The sequence below is a fragment of the Malaclemys terrapin genome, chromosome 7 (genome assembly GCF_027887155.1).
Source record: "Malaclemys terrapin pileata isolate rMalTer1 chromosome 7, rMalTer1.hap1, whole genome shotgun sequence".
Lineage (NCBI taxonomy): Eukaryota > Metazoa > Chordata > Testudines > Emydidae > Malaclemys > Malaclemys terrapin.
Window position 1 is genome coordinate 51,777,472 of NC_071511.1, and position 19,663 is coordinate 51,797,134.

Genomic DNA, 19,663 nt, shown 5'->3' on the forward strand with positions numbered 1-19,663 from the left:
AGTAAATCATAACCTTTCCAATAATCTCACATGAGCCACCTTGCATAAAGCATCTCAGTTTTATCATATTCATATTATAAGCATATTTTCATAAAGAATGTGGAATGACATGTTACACCCTCCCCCTTCTCTGGGCTCCCCTCTTGGGCACATCACCCTTTGCTCCTTAGAGTGGGATCCGTCTCTGGTTCAGCTGTGACCTGCAGGTAGCGAACAACCTAGGTCAGTGGTTCCCAAACTTGTTCCACCGCTTGTGTGGGGAAAGCCCCTGGTGGGCCCGCCCGGTTTGTTTACCTGCCACGTCCGCAGGTTCGGCTGATCGCAGCTCCCAGTGGTCGCATTTCGCTGCTCCAGGCCAATAGGAGCTGCTGGAAGTGGTGCAGGCCGAGGGACGTACTGGCCGCCGCTTCCAGCGGTTCCCCTTGGCCTGGAGCAGCAAACCACGGCCACTGGGAGCCGCGATCGGCCGAACCTGCGGATGCGGCAGGTAAACAAACCAGGCGAGCTCGCCAGGGGCTTTCCCCGCACAAGCGGTGGAACAAGTTTGGGACCCACTGACCTAGACAGTTCTCTCCCTGGCAGGCACCACACCCCCATCCCTTCCTGAGGTGGTGTTGCCTCCAGCTGAAATGCAGGAGCCAACCTCAGCCAACCTCCCAGCTGCAAGCATGTGGCTTCCCCCTGATGCAGACGAATCAAGGAGGCTCTCTCCCATTCTCTCAGCAGTTCCTGAGACCTTACCCTTTCCTTTGGGGGTCCCAGCATAACACTCCCTCCTGCTTCAGGCAAATACTTTAACCTGAGCTACGTGGAAAAATCATAGCCAAGAAGCAGGTCAAGTAGGAGGTGTTCCATTATCCCCACAGTCAAAACATTTCCAAATATTCCTACACCACATGGATTTTAGCTAGTGGTACAAGGAATCTGCTTTCACCGACCCTCACAAGCTCTGCCATTTCACCAGGTAATATACTAGCCTTTGGGACCACACTCTGCTTAACCAGAGAGATCTGGGTCCATGTATCCTTCTGCCCCAAGTACTCCCTTCCATTAGTTCTGACAACCTTAACATGCTCCATATCTGGTTCTGCAGAGGCTAATCTCACAATATGATAGTGTAACCAGGCACAGACTCACCCCTGCGGCGCCTCCTGCTGGTCGTCTCAGGAATTAGCTCACCAGTTGTCAGAGCGCCCTCTTCAGGCCAGGTGTCCGCCTGTCGTTGGCCCCCGTGTCCCTCCCGGACCCCGGTGCCCTTGGCTTGGTTGTTGCCCCCCTGGCAGTACCCCACTCTCTCTCTTGGTCTCCCCACCCAGGGGAACCCCCACCCCCTATCCCCACATTGCCTCAGTCGTGGCTACTGCCAGTCACAATCTAGCCCCTGCACCCCGGGGCAGAGTGCAGCCAATCATCACAGGCAACAAGGGGTTCGGATTGGCTGCCTTTACCCACCCTCAGGCTGCCCCTCTGCAACCCCAATACCTATGTGGGCCTAGGACCAGGCCCTGCAGCCTGGGGAGTTGCTGGCCTAGGGCTTCCCTGCCCCCAAGGGCTTTCCCTAACCCTGCCTCACTCTAGGTTCCGGTGAGTTCCCCAGCAGACAGACAGACCGGCCTCTCTCTCTCCATTCAGAGCGAGACTCCTCAGCTTCTGGCTGCCCTGGCCTTCTTATAAGGCCGAATTGCTCTGTTTGGGGCGTGGCCCCAGCTGCAGCCACTTCGCCAATCAGCTGGGGTTTTGCTCCTCTCCCCAGCCTCAGCCCTCTACAGGGCTTTTCCAACCCCTTCAGGGCTGGAGCGGGTGTTCATCCCGCTACAGATAGGTTTCAATCCCCTGGGGGGTTCTGTATTGAGGACAGCAGAACTAACATGAGCTATTGGTTGCCTGCTTCCTCCTAGCACAGGGCATTTATGCCTCATATTGGTGGAATTACACCAATAGCACCTTTTGGGATCTTCTTTTTACAGGAGATTTGGGGTGAGGGTTAGAGGAATGATTTTGGGGAGGTGAGTACTCAGCCTCCCAGCCACCCTCTTTCTTGATAAGGATAAAACAGGATCCTCCCTTCCCACCATGTTTAAACCCCTCTTTTGGTGGTTTGCTTTCAATAGATGCCTGGGTCTGTTCAAAGGCATCAGCTAGAGATACCATCTCATCTACAGATTTTTACATTTTTGTCCCATAGGCACGGAAATGCTCTTGAGCAATAAGATCAAACATTCCTTCAAAGCTTGTAATATCTTTGCCCCTCACCCATTTTCCCCATCATAACTTTCATTTTGTTCACATATTCCCCATGACTCATACCAATATCCATCCCTCTTGAGATTCCTAAATTTAACTCTAAACATTTCAGGGGTAATCTGAAACCTTTGCAAAACATCCTCAATGAGCATTTCATTGAATACACAGAGCTTTACCAGTTAATTTTGCAATCAGGGTTGGAATTCTCATGTCATCAGGGATTTCATGCACTGCACACAGCCTTTCAAAGGTAGTCAGATATTCAGCAATATCATCTGCCTCATTGTATGCAGGACATAAATGGTCCCAATTGTGGATTTTTGGAGTGATGGGAATCACTGGCATCGGTGGATTCTGTTTTTGCTTCTCTAGCAGGTCCAGTTGGTGTTTTCGCTCTCTTTCCTTTATCTCCAGTTCTTTCAGTTCCAATATTTTATGGTGCTCTCTCTCTCTCTCAGGCCTTGGCTACACTTACCAGCTAGTTCGACGGCTGGAAATCGAAGTTCTGGGTTCGACTTATCGCGTCTAGTCTGGACGCGATAAGTCGAACCCGGAAGTGCTTGCCGTCGACTGCGGTACTCCAGCTCGGCGAGAGGAGTACCGCGGAGTCGACGGGGGAGCCTGCCTGCCGAGTGTGGACCAAGGTAAGTTCGAACTAAGGTACTTCGACTTCAGCTACGTTATTCACGTAGCTGAAGTTGCGTACCTTAGTTCGAATTAGGGGGGTAGTGTAGACCAAGCCTCAAAGCTCCAACTTTACAATAACTTCACTGCTTTCACTCATTTTCCTGCTTTTCTGTCCCTACTTCCCTTTCCCAAAATAAACTAACAGAAAATAACAAACCGGTAGCCTCCTCCTGACTGTCCTTAGCCACTACACTTAAAGCCTCACTTAAAATCATTACACCAGTGTATGAAGTGCAAATCTTGCTCAGTACTACAATCTCTGTATTTCACCCTACTCGCTGCACCACTGATGGGATCCCTGGGGTGCAGCCTGGGACTGTGGAACTGCTGTGCACCTTAACTCTCCAGCCTGGGCTGTCTCTCAAAATGCTTTGCTAGTAACAAGCAACAAGCCCCTCCAGACATGATCACTCAGCACAAACACATGTGGAGCCCCACACCCAGCTAGATTGCATGAATACTTCCAGAGGCACTCATGAATCACACAGAGAAAGGCACCCCTCCAAATCCCCCCCAATTCCTAGCCTTGTACCTCAGGATATACGGTCTTGCTCTGCTCAAGACGAGCAGTGCAAGTTTATTAATTGGTTCACCACTTCATCAATGGAAAGTGGATATACATCAGCCTTTATAAACCTGAGCAAACATTCTTACCAAACACTTCAGGCAAACTCACTGGTAAAGATAAAGAGTTAAACAAAATATATTGACTATAAAAGATAGATTTTAGGTGATTATAAGTGATAGGCAAAAAGTCAGAGTTAGTTACCAAAATAAAATAAAATATAAGCACACAGTCTAAACTTTCAATCCTATTAGACTGGGCAACATCTAGATTAAGCAGTTTCTCTCACCCCACTGGATATTGCAGTCTTTAATATACAGGTTTGTCCCTTAAACCTGGGCCAGTCTCCTCAGTTGGAGTCTTCAGTCTTTTGAGTGTCCTTGTTGCTTGAAGCATAGGTGGGGGAAGGAGAAAGGCCAAGCATGGGGCCCCTGTGTTCTGTTTTATACCCTTAATCCCATGTGCTTGGAGAACACAAGTCCAGGCATGTCTGGTGGTCCATTGCTGAGTCACAAGATGAAGCAATATCCTGGTGTATCTCCTGTGAGTGAGTCATTGAATTGTAACTCCTCTGCTGGAGGATGACTGGTGATGTCTGTTCAGCACCCACCCAGGTGTTGATTACCTCTTCCCCTGTCATTGTCTCTGGAAAATTAGTATCTGGGTGCTTCCCAAACCCACAGCATATAACACATTCTCATATCTTCATATGCATTAATGATGTACATATTTAGATGGGACAGTGGGTTTCAGCAGATCATAACCTTTCCCATGATACCTCACATGGCATACTTTATATGCAATATCACAATTCTATATAAATGAGGAATATGGGGGTTACAGGGCGCTCCCCTAAGGTATAGAATGTCACACCTATCCAGCAGGAATGGCCTGCATTCTTTTTCCTAGACGAATGCCTTTGCATTGTGCTGTATTAAGACATGTTCAGATGGGCTTAGTCTGCTGTAAGGCATTTGACTCAGTCCCACACAACATCCTAAATAAAAAATATAAGCACTATCCACAGTCCTTGCAAGGTGGAGGCACTGCAGCAGGTTAACAGGTCCTGGCTGGTCCTGTGGCTGCTTGGGCCAGAGTATAAAAGGAAGGGGAAGGACATGCCTTCTCCTCATGGGGCTGGCTGAAGCCTCTGCACATTCTCCCCAGTCTTTTCAGTTGATTTACTTTGTGAGTGTTTGGGTAAAAAGCAAGTCCAGGCCAGGGCTGTAAAAACACTGATCCCTGTAGGGCTAGTTCCATTGCCTGCCTGGGGAACCCAGCTTGGTATCTTGATAGCTTTTTTGACAAGATTACAAGTTTGGTTGTTAAAGGTCACAGAGCTGATGTAAGGTTCTTAGACGCCTGCAAGGCCTTTGACTTGGGACTGCATGACACTGAGTAAAAAACTAGAATGATATAAAATTAACATGGCAAATGATGAATGGATTAAATGCTGGCTGGCAGATAGGGCTCAAAATGGAACTGAGAATGGGGAATCATCATCGAGTGGGTGTGTTTCCAGTGGGTCCCACAGGGATCAGTTCTTGGCCCTATGCTATTTAACATGCTTATTAATGACCTGGAAGAAAATGTGTAATCATCACCGATAAAATTTGCAGATGATCCAAAAATTGGGGGAGTGATAAATAATGAAGAGAACAGATCATTGATAGAGTGATAAGGATCACTTGGTAAATGGGAAGCAAGCAAATAATATGCATTTTAATATGGCTAAATGTAAATGTACACATCTAGGAACACAGAATGCAGGCAATACTTACACAGTGGGGGTTCTATCCTGGAAAGCAGGGACTCTGTAAAAGATTTGGGGCGATGGTGGATACTCAGTTGAATATGAGCTGCCTGTGTGACCGGTGGCCAAAAGGGCTAATGCAATCCTGGGATGCATAAAGAGACGAATCTCAAGTGGTAGAGAGATTATTTTACCTCTCGATTTGGCACTGGTGTGAACGCTCTAGAATAGTGTGTCCAGTTCTCAAGAAGGATGTTGATAAATTGGAGAGGGTTCTGAGAAGAGCCATGAGAACAGTCTCACCTCAGTCCCTGGAAAAATCATGGATCAGGTTCTCAAAGAATCCATTTTGAAGCACTTGGAGGAGAGGAAGGTGATGAGGAACAGTCAACATGGATTCACCAAGGGCAAGTCATGCCTGACCAACCTGATTGCCTTCTATGATGAGATAACTGGCTCTGTGAATATGGGGAAAGCGATGGACGTGATATATCTTGACTTTAGCAAAGCCTTCGATACAGTCTCCCACAGTATTCTTGCCAGCAAGTTAAAAAAGTATGGATTGAATGAATGGACTATACGGTGGTGTGGCGGGGTTACAACTCACCGGTGTAGCACTGCCTGCTGGTCGTCTCAGGAATTAGCTCTTCCAGCCTCTGGAGCGCTCTCTGCAGGCCGGTGTCTCACCTGCTGCTGGCCCCCATGTCCCTCCCGGACTTTGGTGCCCTTCTGTGTCAGGGTTCTGCCTCCTAGCAGCAACCCACAATCTGGGTCTCCCCATCAGGGCCGGATTAACCTTTTGTGGGCCCGGCGCCAAACATATTTGGAGCATGAAGTGGGTATGTCAGTCCCCAGACTGAGGGGCCAGCCAGGGGCATGGAGCATGGCATGGCAGGGGCAGCCCCGCTCCACCCAGCCCAGTGCGAGGGCACTATTTACAAACCAGCAGTTGCCAGACGCACAGTGGCCCGCCCAGCCCTGTGCTGCCAGCGTGTCCCTTCCCCTCGGGGGTGGGCCCAAGCCGTGCCACACATCCCTTTGCCCAACACAAACACCCTCCTCCCCCGACTCCCTATGACCAGAGCCCTCCCGGACCTGCTATGCCCAACATCCCCCCCCCCCCCCACAAATGCCCAGTGCCCTGCACAACACCACCCCTTCCCAGCATCCCCCACAGCATCTCCACTCCCTAGTGCCCCAACACACACAGATCTTCCTTGCCCCCTCACAGCCCAGCACCCCCCATAGACCCCTTCCCCCATGTCCTTTCCCCCCGGCTGCACTCACTGGCCCTGCTGGGAGGTGACTGTATCTGCCAGGCTGAGCCAGCAGCGCAGCCAGGGCTGGTCCCGGGGCAGGGAATCGCTCCGGCCCTTCAGGAGTGGTGCGATCAGCCAGGCCAGCCTCCCTCAGGACCCACTTGCCTGGAGGGGCCCAGCCAAGCCCCACACACTGTCCCCCGCCGCCAATACCGACTGAGACTGGCCAGGCTTCTGCACCAGTTCCAGGCGGCTCAGCTCCAGGGAGACAGGGGTGGGGCCCCGCAGGTGATAGGAAGCAGAGATTACCCAGAGCCAGAGGTGCACTGGGGTGGGGCCAGGGGGCTGAGAGGAGCAGGGAGGAGGGCAGGGGGGTGAGGCCAGGGGGCAGAGAGGAGCAGGGGGTGGGGCCAGGGAGCAGAGAGCAGCGAGTGGTGGGCAGGGGAGCCAGCAGGGTCTCAGGGCGCAGTGCAAGCGGAGCAGGCCAGGGCCCCTTCTGAGCATGGGCTTGGCTCTAGGGCACCACTGTAAACCCGGGACTGCTCCCCACCCAGGGGAACCCCCATCCCCCTATCTCCACCTTGCCTCAGTGGCTACTGCCAGTCATCATCTAGCCCTCACTCCCTGGTGCAGACACGCATCATTGGCTAGGGGGGTTAGCACCTGCTGCCTTTGCCTATCTCTGGGCTGCCTCTCTGCAGCCCCAGTACCTTCTTATAGGCACTTTTCAAGGCCTGCAGCCTGGGGTTTTTCCAGACTGGAGCTCCCCAGCTCCCTCTGCCCTTCCACTGCCCTGCTCCACTCTAGGTACCCTGCTCAGCTCCCAGGCAGCCAGGTCCTTCTCTCTCAGAAGCTAGAGAGAGAGAGAGAGAGTATCAGGAGGTAGCCGTGTTAGTCTGCATCCACAAAAACAACAAGGAGTCTGGTGGCACCTTAAAGACTAACAGATTTATATGGGTATAAGCTTTCGTGGGTAAAAAACCTCACTTCTTCAGATGGGGAGAGAGAGAGAGAGGGTGTTTCCTTCTGGCCCATCACCCTCTTATAAGGGCCAGCTGGGACCTGATTGCATTGGCTACAGCTGTGGCTGTTTTCCCAATGCCTAGCTTCTCAGCCACAGCCCTCTCCAGGGCTGCTTTAACCCCTTCAGGGCTGGAGCAAAGTGGATAGAAAGCTGGCTAGATCATCGGGCTCAATAGGCAGTGATCAACGGCTCGATGTCTAGTTGGCAGCCTGTATCAAGTGGAGTGCCCCAGGGGTCTGTCTTGAGGCCAGTTTTGTTCCACATCTTCACTAATGATCTGGATGATGGGATGGATTGCACCCTCAACAAGATTGTGGATGACACTAAGCTGGGAGGAGAGGTAAATACACTGGAGGGTAGGGATAGGGTCCAGAGTGACCTAGACAAATTGGAGGATTGGGCCAAAATCTGATGAGGTTCAACAAGGACAAGTGTAGAGTCCTGCACTTAAGGATGGAACAATCCCATGCACTGCTACAGGCTGGGGCCCGACTGACTTAGTGGCAGTTCTGCAGAAAAGGACCTGAGGATTACAGTGGACAAGAAGCTGGATATGAGTCAACAGTGTGCCCTTGTTGCCAAGAAGGCTAACGGCATATTGGGCTGTATTAGTAGGAACATTGCCAGCAGATCGAGGGAAGTGATTATTCCCCTCTATTCAGCACTGGTGAGGCCACATCTGGAGTATTGCGTCCAGTTTTGGGATCCCCACTACAGAAAGGATGTGGACAAATTGGAGAGAGTCCAGCGGAGGGCAACGAAAATGATTAGGGGGCTGGGGCACATGACTTATGAAGAGAGGCTGAAGGAACTGGGCTTATTTAGTCTGCAGAAGAGAAGAGTGAGGGGGGATTTGATAGCAGCCTTCAACTACCTGAAGGGGGGTTCTAAAGAGGATGGAGCTAGGCTGTTCAAAGTCATGGCAGATGTCAGAACAAGCAAAGGTCTCAAGTTGCAGTGGGGGGAGGTCTAGGTTGGATATTAGGAAAAACTATTTCACTAGGAGGGTGGTGAAGCACTGGAATGGGTTACTTAGGGAGGTGGTGGAATCTCCATCCGTAGAGGTTTTTAATGCCCGGCTTGACAAAGCCCTGGCTGAGATGATTTATTTGGGGTTGGTCCTGCTTTCAGCAGGGGATTGGACTAAATGACCTTCTGAGGTCTCTTCCACCCTAATCTTCTATGATTCTATGAATGAGTAACTAACCCATCCTTAGGTTATCTGCCAACACCCCCCAGCTGCATGTCACCAGCACACGTTACCCACAAGGACTATACATTTTCTTCCAAATCTTTGGTAAAGATCTGGAACAGCAGTGGGCTGAGAACAGATCCCCACAAGACCCAAAAGAACCCTCCCCCCCACTGGCTGATAATTTCCTGTTGACAAGCTATGATGGGTGTCCACCCCACACAGGACTGGAAGGGGTTAAGGTGGCCAGGCAGGCCAATTAACTGCCCAGGCTGCACCTGGAGGAGGAGCTTCACAGCAAACAAATATTTCAATCTTGGCTCTTCAGGCTGGCAGAGAAACCACTAACACCCTCCAATGGCTGGACACTGAAGCTGGACAAAGTCAGTCTAGAAATCAGGCGTACATTTGCAACAGCTGGAAGAATTAACCATTGGAGCCATTTATTGGGGTCCTGGTGGATTCTCTGGCACTGTCAATTTCTAACTCATGACTGGCTCTGCTCTAGGAAGTGTTGTGGAGCCGCTCACTCACCTGGGCCAAACGGGCTCAACCGAGCTGATCACAGGGACCCTTCTGGCCTTCAAAGCAGGAATCTGTATAAATAAATTCCAGCGCAATTCCTGTGAATGAGGCTCTAGGGTAGTGTTGCCAGGCATCCGGTTTTTGGCTGGAACACCCGGTTGGAAAGGGACTCTAGCAACTCCAGTTGGCACCGACGACCTAACTGCTAAAAGGTTGGTCGGCAGCACAGCAGGGGTCTGGGTCTGAGTCTGAGTCTGAGTCTAAGGCAAGCTCCCTACCTACCCTAGCTCCATGCAGCTCCTGGAAGCCACGTCCAGGTCCCAGTGGCCCCTAGGCTCATGGATGGCCAGGAAGGCTCTGCCCATGTCCCATGTGCAGGCTAAACAGCTCCTTTTGGCTGGGAACTGCGACCAATGGGAGCTGTGGGGGCGGTGCCTGCAGACAAGAGGGCAGCGCGCGGAACTTCACTAGCCACACCTGCATCTAGGAGCTGTAAGCGCTGCCAGGACCCCCCACTCCCTCCCTCACTTAAACTCCCTCCCAGAGCCTTCACCCTGCAACCCCTCCACACCCCAACCCCCTGCCCCAGCCCTAAGCCTGCTCCTGCACCCAAAACCCCTCATCCCTGGCCCCACCCCAGAGCCCACACCCCCAGCCAGAGCCCTCACCCTCCTGCTCCAGCCCGGTGAAAGTGAGTGAGGGTGGGGGAGAGTGATCAACGGAGGGAGGGGGGATGGAATGAGCAGGGGTGGGACCTCGGGGAAGGGGCAGGGCAGCGGTGTTCGGTTTTGTGCAATTAGAAAGTTCACTCCCTAGAGTAGGGTTGCCATCATTTTGTGGGATGTGGCTACATTGCAATGAGACCTGTGGCTGGTCCATGTCAGCTGATGCATGCTCACGAGGCTTGGGCTGGAAAACTACAGTGTAGACATCAAGTCTCGGACTGGCGGCTAGGCTCTGGGACCCTCTCCTGTTGCCCTATTTTACAGAGAACCATGTTGACTGGCGTTAATCAGGCGCATTTATTCTTTGCTACTTGTGTCAGCCATTCAATGGCTTTGCCCAACCCTGTTTGCCTTTTCCAGGTGGTGGCACAACATTAGCATATCTCCAGTCCCCTGGGCCTGGGAAGGGTAATGGGAGGAGGGGGGAGGTAGGGCAGGCTCAGAATTTCTCCCTATTTTGTTCTTATATTGTAGATGGTGTTGTTGTTTTAGAAACAATCGAGCAATTGCAGAGCCAACCTGGCTGTCACCATGGAGCCAGGGTTACAACCAGGGGTGAAAGTAACTTAAAGGACTTACTGGTACGCCGGAGTCCTGAGCGGGGACGTGGCCTCAACTGGAAGAGGTGGGGCCTTTCAATATTTAAAGGCCCTGGGGCTTCAGCTGTGGCTGGGAGCTCCAGGGCCTTTAAATCACCCCAGAGCTACCAGCTGCAGAGGCAGCTGGAAGCCCCGGGGCTCAGGAGTGAATTAAAGGACCTGGGGGATCTGGCTGCCGCGGAGCTCCAGGCCCTTTAAATCACTGCAGGAGTCCTGCTGCCGCTACACCTCTGGAGGCCATGCCCTGACCCCAGACAATACTGATACTGCACAGTGCCATTGCATGCCTCACCTCCTCTTTTCTTTGCCCATCACAGCTGTGTCGGCGTTCGGAAAGAAATTCACATCGTTCTGGTGAGCGAATGCCGGAAGGTGAGTCATACTCAACTGCCCCAATGCCCCACCCCATGGCCATCCTGATGTACGAACCTTTGCCTCCCCACAGCTACCCTGATGCACCAGCCCTCACCTTCCCAGAGCCACCCCAACACGCCAGCCCTCGCCTCCCCCCCAACTGCCCTGATGCACAAATCCTACAGCCATCCAACGTCCCAGCCATAACCACCCCCCAGTGTACCAGCCCTCGCCATCCCATTGTCATCCCAAAGCACCAGCCCTTGCATCCCCATAGTTGCCCTGATGCACCAGCCCACACCTCCCCACAGCCACCTCAAAGCACCAGCTATTGCATCCCCACAACTGCCCCGACGCGCCAGCCCTCTTCCCCCCACAGCCGCTCTGAGGCGCCAGCCCTCGCCTCCCTACAGCTGCCCCAAAGTACTAGTCCTGGCCTCCACACAGCCATTCTGATGCGCCAGCCCTCGCCCCCTACAGCTGCCCCAAACCACCACTTCTCACCTCCCCACAACTGCCCTCAACCACGAACCCTTCCCTCCCTGTTGCCACCCTGATGCACCAGCGCTCCCCTCCCCACACTGGCGCCGATACACCTGCCTTCTCATCCCACAATGGCCCTGACGCACCAGCCCTCAAATACCCACAGCTACCCTGACACGCCAGCCCTCGCCTCCCCACAGCTGCCCTGACGTGCCAACCCTCACCTCCCAACTGCTGCACTGACACACCAGCCCTCACCTCCCCATAACTGCCCTGACACCCAGCTATCGCCTCCCCACAGACGCCCTGACATGCCAGCCCTTGCCTCCCCATGGCCACCCCAAAGCACCAGGCATCCTCTCCCCATAACCGCCCCAATGCACCAGCCCTCATTTCCCCACAGCTGTCTTGATGCACCAGCCCTCGCCTCCCCATAACTGCCCTGTCGCACCAGCCCTCCCTTCCACACAGACGCTCTGATTCTCTAGCCCTTCTCTCCCCACAGCCACCCTAATGTGCCAGCCCTCACTTACCCAATCCGCCCAGACATGCCATTCCTCGCCTCCCCACAGCCTACCTGATGCGCCAGCCGTTGCATCCCCATAACTATTCTGACTCGCCAGCCCTGGACTCCACACAGCCACCCTGATGCACCAGCCCATGGCCACACAACATACCAGCCAACACCACACATAGTATGCCAGCTCACATCACCTAATAGCCACCCCGAAGCACCAGCCCTCTCTTCCCCACAGGTATCTGGAATGACGACGGCTCATGTAACAAAGCAGCCTTTGGCGGGACACTACCAAGAGTATCAATTCAGGACACATTGCTTAGAACAGGGCAGTCAAAGCCTAAGGCTGGGGATCCTTCACTACTAAGGCACGTCAAACCAGACAAACAGAGAGGACTTCAGTTTTACCTCACTGGCTAACCAGAAGTCATACAAGCAATTCCCTCAGACACTCCAGTTTCCCAGTATCACCACCAGCACCACTCCTTATGGGGATGAATGGTTATGAAAACCAATACCCCAGTAAAAGAAAAAGGGTTCTCCTGATCCCAAAGGACCAAGCCCCAGACTCAGGTCAATATACCAGCCAGATCTTACCCACTGTTGCTAATCCTTTAGAATCTAAAATCTAACGGTTTATTCAGAAAAAGAAAGAAATATAGTTGAGAGCTAAAATTGGTTAAATTGAATCAATTACATTCAGCAAAGTTCTTGGTTCAGGCTTGTAGCAGTGATGGAATAAACTGCAGGTCCAAATCAAGTCTCTGGAGTACATCCACAGCTGGGATGGGTCATTCGGTCCTTTGTTCAGAGCTTCAGTTTGTAGCAAAGTTCCTCCAGAGGTAAGAAGCAGGATTGAAGACCAAAATGGAGGGGTTTCCAGGACCATTTCTGTCCTCTGCCATGTGGAAGAACACCTCTTTGTTCTTACTGTGGAAAATCACAGCAGCAAGATGGAATTTGGAGTCACATGGGCAAGTGGATGGTCAGGTTAAAGCCCTAACTGAGAAAGGAAAGGGTAGATTTTTGATGGGTGATGGATTGTTGGCTAATACAGCTTATAAAAGCAAACCTGAAAAGGGTGACTGTGATTTGCTGGAAGTAGCTCAGTATAGTGACAAGAGCAGCAGTTTATCTGTAGGGCGTGGCAATGTGCCTGGTAAGAAAGCTGCCCCACTATCCCAGTATTTGTCTGTAACCAGCCATGTGTGCTGGGACAAGGGAGAGGAGAACAAAGAAAGTTTGGATGAGCCTAGGCAGCCTTGAGAGCTGATGGTTTTGTCTAGTCAGCAGTTTGGGAAGGTGAGGATAGTGGAAGATGAGTATCCCTATACCTTACCTGTTACCTGTGTGGAGAATTGTGACAGTGAAGGAAATGTGCCTGTATCTGTTAGGGGTATTGACTTGTGTATGGAGGGATCTACCCCAGTCTCCAAGCAGTTGTCTGTGAATAGCCCTGTGTGCTGGGACAAGGAAAATGAGATCCCAAGCTGTGTGTCTGTTAAAGGGGAAGGTTTCTCCAGTTGTTCTTTGTCTGTGGAGCAGACAGAAGGTGCCTTTCAGCCTGTGATGGTTGCGGGTAGTGCAGTTGTCTCAGAGTTGGTTCTGGATTCAACTAAAGCCCAGGAAGGGAATGGTCCTAAGTTTGTGTCTGCTAGGGAGAATGACACTGTAACTAGGTTGCATCCAGTTAGTGTCCTAGCAAAATCCCAGAGACCAGACAATTCTGGTGCTTGTATTTTGCCTGTTGCTAATGTGTGGCTGGAAAAGGGTGTAGCAGCTCTGTCTGATCAGGGTGATATCCTAGCCAGAGCACAAGGAAAGCATAAAGGTGATTTGTTTGTGTTACCTACTGACAGTTTGAACACTTGTAGCAAGAAGGAAAAGATTCCTAAACTTGTGTGTGGGACAGGGAAGGAGAATGCTTCTAACATTTTGACTATGAAATCTAGCAGTTTGCCTGAAAGGGGATTGTGTAGGAATCCACCTGATAAGCCAAAGATGATCCTGGATATAAGTGAGACCCAGAAAGAATCTGTTGTTGCTCAGGAAAGTGTTCCTTTAGAGCAAGCCCTAGGTGAAGAGGGTAAGGGCAGAATTTCTGTGAGGGGTAAATTGTTGCTTAGAGAAGCTCCTAGGGAAAGGAATCCTCATGGTAATCTGTGCAAGCAATTTGCTGTAGCTGAAGAGTGGGAAAGTGATTTAATCAAGGAAGTTTCAGTTCCTGATAGGCAGACATTTTCTGCTAAGAATGAATTCATTGATTTTGCTTTGGAAAGATCCAGTGTGGATAGCTCTGAGAAGGCTTCAGATGGAATGAAAATTGTTAGGGAAGTTGGACAGTCCTATAACCAAGTGGCTGTGCTTGACCAATTTATTAGGAAAACAATGTTGTCGGGACAGAAATATCTCCATGTAGATTTTTTGAATGAACAGTCTGTGTCTCAGACTCAGAGGGAAGAATGGCTAGCTAAGGCTGCAGAGCAGAAAAGCTGTGTAGTTAATCTCTCGAGAATGCAGGGGATGGCAGGTATACTCTCATCTCTAGACACTTTGGATATGACTTGTAATCTCTCAGTGGACTTAACATCTGATTCCATGTGGAAGCAGAGGTTGGTAAGGGAAGGACCACAGAACTTTAAATCTAACTTGTTAGTAAAAATGGATGGTATCTCTTTAAGACAGGGTCCAGCCTTGGAATTGGTAGTGATTAAGGATCTGAAAACTAGTGAACAGGCTCCTGCTCACCTCCCGACAACAGTCCCAGCGCACCAGCCCATGCCACCTCACAGCCGTCCTGACATCCAAGCTCTCGCCTCCTCACAGCCACCCTGATGCGCTCACCCTTGCTCCCCACAGCCACCCTGACATGCCAGCCATCACCTCCCCACAACCGCCCCAACACTCTAGCCCTCGTCTCCCCACATCCACCCTTACGTACCAGCCCTCCCTTCCCCAGAGCTGCCCTGATGCTCCAGCTCTTGCTTCCCCGACACACCAGCCATCTCCTCCCCTCAACTACTCGGAACCACCAGCTCTCTCCTCCCCACAGATGCCCTGATGCACCAGCCCTCGTATTCTCACAGCTGCCTCGAAGCACCAGCCTTCACCTCCTCACGGCCACCCCGAAGCACCAGCCCTCACCACCCCACAGCTGCCCTGACGCATCAACCCTCACCTCCCCCCAACCGCCCCAACGCTCCAGCCCTCGTCTCCCCACATCCGCCCTTATGTGCCAGCCCTCGCCTCCCCAAAGCTGCCCTGACGCATCACCCCTTGCCTCCCCACAACTGCCACGACACTCCAGCCCTCGTCTCCCCACATCCACCCTTATGTGCCAGCCCTCGCCTCCCCAGAGCTGCCCTGACGTGCCAGCCGTCACCCCTCACAACTGCCCCAACACACCAGCCCTTGCCTCTCCACAGCCGCCCAGACACGCCAGCCCTCGTCTCCCTGCAACTCTCCTGACAAACCAGCCCTCGCCTCCCCACAACCGCCCCGAAGCATCAGCCTCGCCACCCCACAACTGCCCTGACAAACTAGCCCTCGGTTCAACACATCCACCTTGGTGCCCCAGCCTTCGCTACCCTACTACTGCCCTGCTGTATTGGCCTTGCCTGATGCTCCGGACTAGGTGTGTGGGCTTTATAGTGTCTGCTGGATGCTGGGAATGGGTGAAAGCTTCCCAAGCATTGTCTGCAATGTCACACTAGGGAGATGAGAATCAGCCCATCCAGCCCCCATCCATGTGCCCTCATTATCCCCCACCACTCGCACAAGTCACTGTCCCTCCAACCACTCTCTTTCTCCATACCCCACCAGCAGTCACCTACCGTGTGCCCCGTCATTCTCCACCCACTCCCCAGCCCCTGCACACTGCACTGACCTCCTATCCTCTCTCCTGCCCAGTAGCCCACCTGCTATTTACTGACTGCACTACCCTGCTCAGGCGGGAATTGCCTGGGGCTGCCTTTCATTAGCTGCCGGCCCCCTCTCTGCCCCAACCCACCCTCTTCCCCCAACAGGAGGCTGGGAAAGCAGGTGGCGATCTAGTCTTTGCAGTGGAAAAACCTATGAAGAAACCAGTGAATTCAGCAGGCAACGATGGACTCTGGGTATAACAGTGAGTGTCGCTGGGGATACAGTCGCGAAGCGGGGGGGGTCTGTTTGGGGTATAGCTGCAAGGGGGTCTGCTCGGAGGGGTACATCCACAAGGGGGACTGCTAGGGATACAGCCACATAGGGGTCTGATTGTACAGCCACATGGGGGTCAGGGGTACAGTCATGAGGGGAACTGCTGCTTTTTGCCTTTTGCAGATTGGATTATGTGGAAATTTAGTGCTCATGAAATTAATGCCCATCAGCAGGGTCAGGCACACAGCAAGCTTCCTCCCCCAGCTCTGCCGGTGCCTCTCAAACACCTGCCTTGCAGCCACCGGCTAGCCCAGCCCCAACCCGCAGCCTGTGCTAGCCCAGCCCTGGGATCCCCCCTACCCCAGTTCTGCCAGTGCCTCTCTCTCCCAACCCACAGCCCTCTGCTATTTCAGCCCTGGGCTCCCCCCTCCCCCAGCTCTGCCGGTGCTCCTCATTCCCGACCCACAGCCCCCTGCTGTTCCTGAAAAAAGTGTGCCCGTCCTTAAAGCTGTGTGCGAGCTTTCTGCTGGTACCAGAACGCACAGGCTCATTTTCCATGTGCCATCAGTCTCAGTGCATTGGAGAGCAAAAGGCCTGAGGTGTGGTACGTTTGCTGTATGATGAGGTTGGCAGGGCGAAGGTGGCTTGAACAGGGCAGTGTCCCCCCAGGCCAGGAGTGGATGGGCCATTTTAGAGGCCCTTGTCCCAGTGGGAAGAATAAAGTGTGGGAGAGGCTCGGCCCATCACTCCCTTCCTTGGGAACCAGACCCTGCCCCATGCCATCTCCTGGATATGACAGCCAGGCAGCCATTGCCCTAGGCTGCTCAGTGTCCAGGCCGGCTTCCCCAGCCCTGCTATCACCAACATTCGCGCCCCACGTTGCCGTTCGCAAGGGTACAGCAGAAGTCTGACAGGGCAGGCTGGTCCCTGTGGTGTGAGCACTGCACGGAACATAATAACAGTCCCTGCCTGGGAGAGCTGGGAGTGAGAGATGGGACTGCCCAGAGCATGTGACCAACAAGCCACTGGAGTACCGAACCCACAGGGAGGTCACGGCCCCACTGGGAAGACCTCCTTGCTGGCTGGCCCATATTCCCCCACAGAGATGAGCTGATCTCTCTTTGGCTGCCACTGCCTCAGCACCCTCCCCGCCAGCCCTTTGCCAAAGGGGATTGGTTGACATTGTGGCTGCTGAATCATGGCATGCCCAGGCCACTCCTCTTGCTTGGAGCATCACCCGCTGCTTGGGTGTTGCTGGGCTGCTGAGCCCCTGCCTGGCAATGGGTAGCCGAACACCAGAGTTATGGCAGGAGAGCTGCAGGAGCCTGGCCTGGTGTCAAGGTTCCTTCCCCACTCTGAACTCTAGGGTACAGATGTGGGGACCTGCATGAGAACCTCTAAGTTTAACTACCAGCTTAGATCTGGTTTTGCTGCCACCACCCAAATTATTTATGAGTTATTTGGGAAACTCTGTCTATCTCCTCCCGAGAATATCTCCCTCCCAAGCAGGGCCGGTGCATCCACTAGGCAAACTAGGCAGCCGCCTAGGGCGCCAAGATTTGAGGGCGCCAAAAAGCGGTGCCCAAAATGTCTGAGATGCTCACCCGGTGCCGGCTAAATGTGTAACCCTCTTTGATCAGCTCCGGCCGGCCGGGAAGTGACGTCATTCCTCCTCCAGCCGCTGGGGGCGCTGCGCTGCTCCCTGCTGCTCTGGCTCTTCCCCAGGGCCCAGCCCCTGCTCAGCCCCGCCCCCACTCCCATGAGCTCTGCAGCAGGGCCGGGGCTGCAGGAAGTAGAGACACGGCCCCAGCCACGCTGCCGGTGAGTGCTGGGGGGTCGTTCCCCCTTGCCCCTAAGCCAGCCCCGACCCCTCGGGGGCCTGACCCCCCATGGAAGCCAGCCCCACCCCCGCTCTCGCCTCCCCCACAGAGGCCTGGGGCACCCCCCCCACATGGGGGGGCTGCGTAGAGCTCAAAAGTATCTAGGGATGGCCCTGGTACCTGCCACCCTGCCCTCAGCCAGCCCCACACCCCCTGCCCTGCCTGCAGCCAGCCCTGCACCCCGACCTCCATCCAACCCCTGCATCACCCCCGTGCCCCAAGCCAGCCAGCCCCACACACCCCATCTCCAGCCAACCCCACACCCCATCTCCAGCCAGCTCCGCATCCCCCCTGCCTGCCCAAAGCCAGCCAGCCCCACACCCCCTGCCCTGCCTGAAGCCAGCCCCACACCCCCTGCCTCCAGCCAGCCCCGCTCCCCCGCCTCCATCCAACCCCTGCAGCACCCCCCCTCCCCTGAAGCCAGCCAGCCCCGCACTCCCCTGTTTCCAGCCAGCCCCGCTGCACCCCCGTGCCCGAAGCCAGCCAGCCCCACACCCCCTGTCTCCAGACAACCCTGCACCCCATCTCCAACCAGCTCCGCATCCCCTGCCCTGCCCGAAGCCAGGCAACCCGCCCCGCACCCCCCTTTCTCCAGCCAGCCCCTGCCACATCCCCGAACCCAAAGCCAGCCAGCCCCACACCCCCATCTCCAGCCAACCCTGCACCCCATCTCTGAATCTCCCCTGCCCTGCCTGAAGCCAGCCAGCCCCACACACCCCTGTCTCCAGCCAGCCCCTGCCACACACCCCTGCCCCAAGCCAGCCCGCCCCACACCATGTCAGGTTATTCATTTATTTTCATTAAATATCTAAATAATTAAATTAATAAAATTTCAAGCCGAATATGTATTAATTCTAATGAACAATGCCATATTATGCAGTATTCATTTTTGAAAGTTTATAATAAGCGATGCTCCGGGGGGAGGGATGGGGGTTGGAGTGGGGATGGGGGGCACAAGGTGGAAGTTTCGCCTAGGGTGCAAAATATCCTTGCACCGGCCTGTTCCCAAGTACTATAACCCTTCCCTGGGTAGCCCTGAGACACTTCTCCACCAATTTCCTGGTGAAACCCTTGGATCTTAAAACAAGGAAAAATCAATCAGGTTCTTAAAAAGAAGGCTTTTAATTAAAGAAAGGTAAAAATCATCTCTGTAAAATCAGGATGGAAAATAACTTTACATGGTAATCAGATTCAAAGAGCCCAGAGGAACACCCTCTAGCCTTAGGTTCGAAGTTACAGCAAACAGAGGTAAACCCTCTAGCAAAAGGAACATTTACAAGTTGAGAAAACAAAGATAAAACTAATATGCCTTGCCTGGCTGTTACTTACAAGTTTGAAATATGAGAGACTTGTTTAGAAAGATTTGGAGAGCATGGATTGATGTCTGGTCCCTCTTAGTCCCAAGAGCAAACAACCCCCAAACAAAGAGCACAAACAAAAGCCTTCCCCCCACGAAGATTTGAAAGTATCTTGTCCCCTTATTGGCCCTTTGGGTCAGGTGTCAGCCAGGTTACCTGAGCTTCTTATCCCTTTACAAGTAAAAGGATTTTGGTGTCTCTGGCCAGGAGGGATTTTATAGTATTGTACACAGGAGGGCTGTTACCTTTCCCTTTATAGTTACGATATCTGGCCTGCTGGGGTGGTGGCGGGGCTGCAGTGCTGATTTGCAGAGGGTGAAATGCACAGCTCTGAGCCCAGATTTAAGCTAAGGGTCCCCGGGGG

At 53.2% G+C, this 19,663-nt stretch overlaps 1 protein-coding gene across 1 annotated transcript in view; it reads left to right on the forward strand.

Moving 5' to 3' along the window:
- The window catches only part of BSN (bassoon presynaptic cytomatrix protein), a 107,745-nt gene that overhangs the window by 83,334 nt on the left and 4,748 nt on the right, over positions 1-19,663 (forward strand). The window contains exons 7-8 of the mRNA XM_054035863.1: positions 10,891-10,945; positions 15,953-16,050. Of these exons, the coding sequence (XP_053891838.1) occupies positions 10,891-10,931 (41 nt within the window). The 3' untranslated portion in view covers positions 10,932-10,945; positions 15,953-16,050. The remainder of the gene's footprint in view (positions 1-10,890; positions 10,946-15,952; positions 16,051-19,663) is intronic.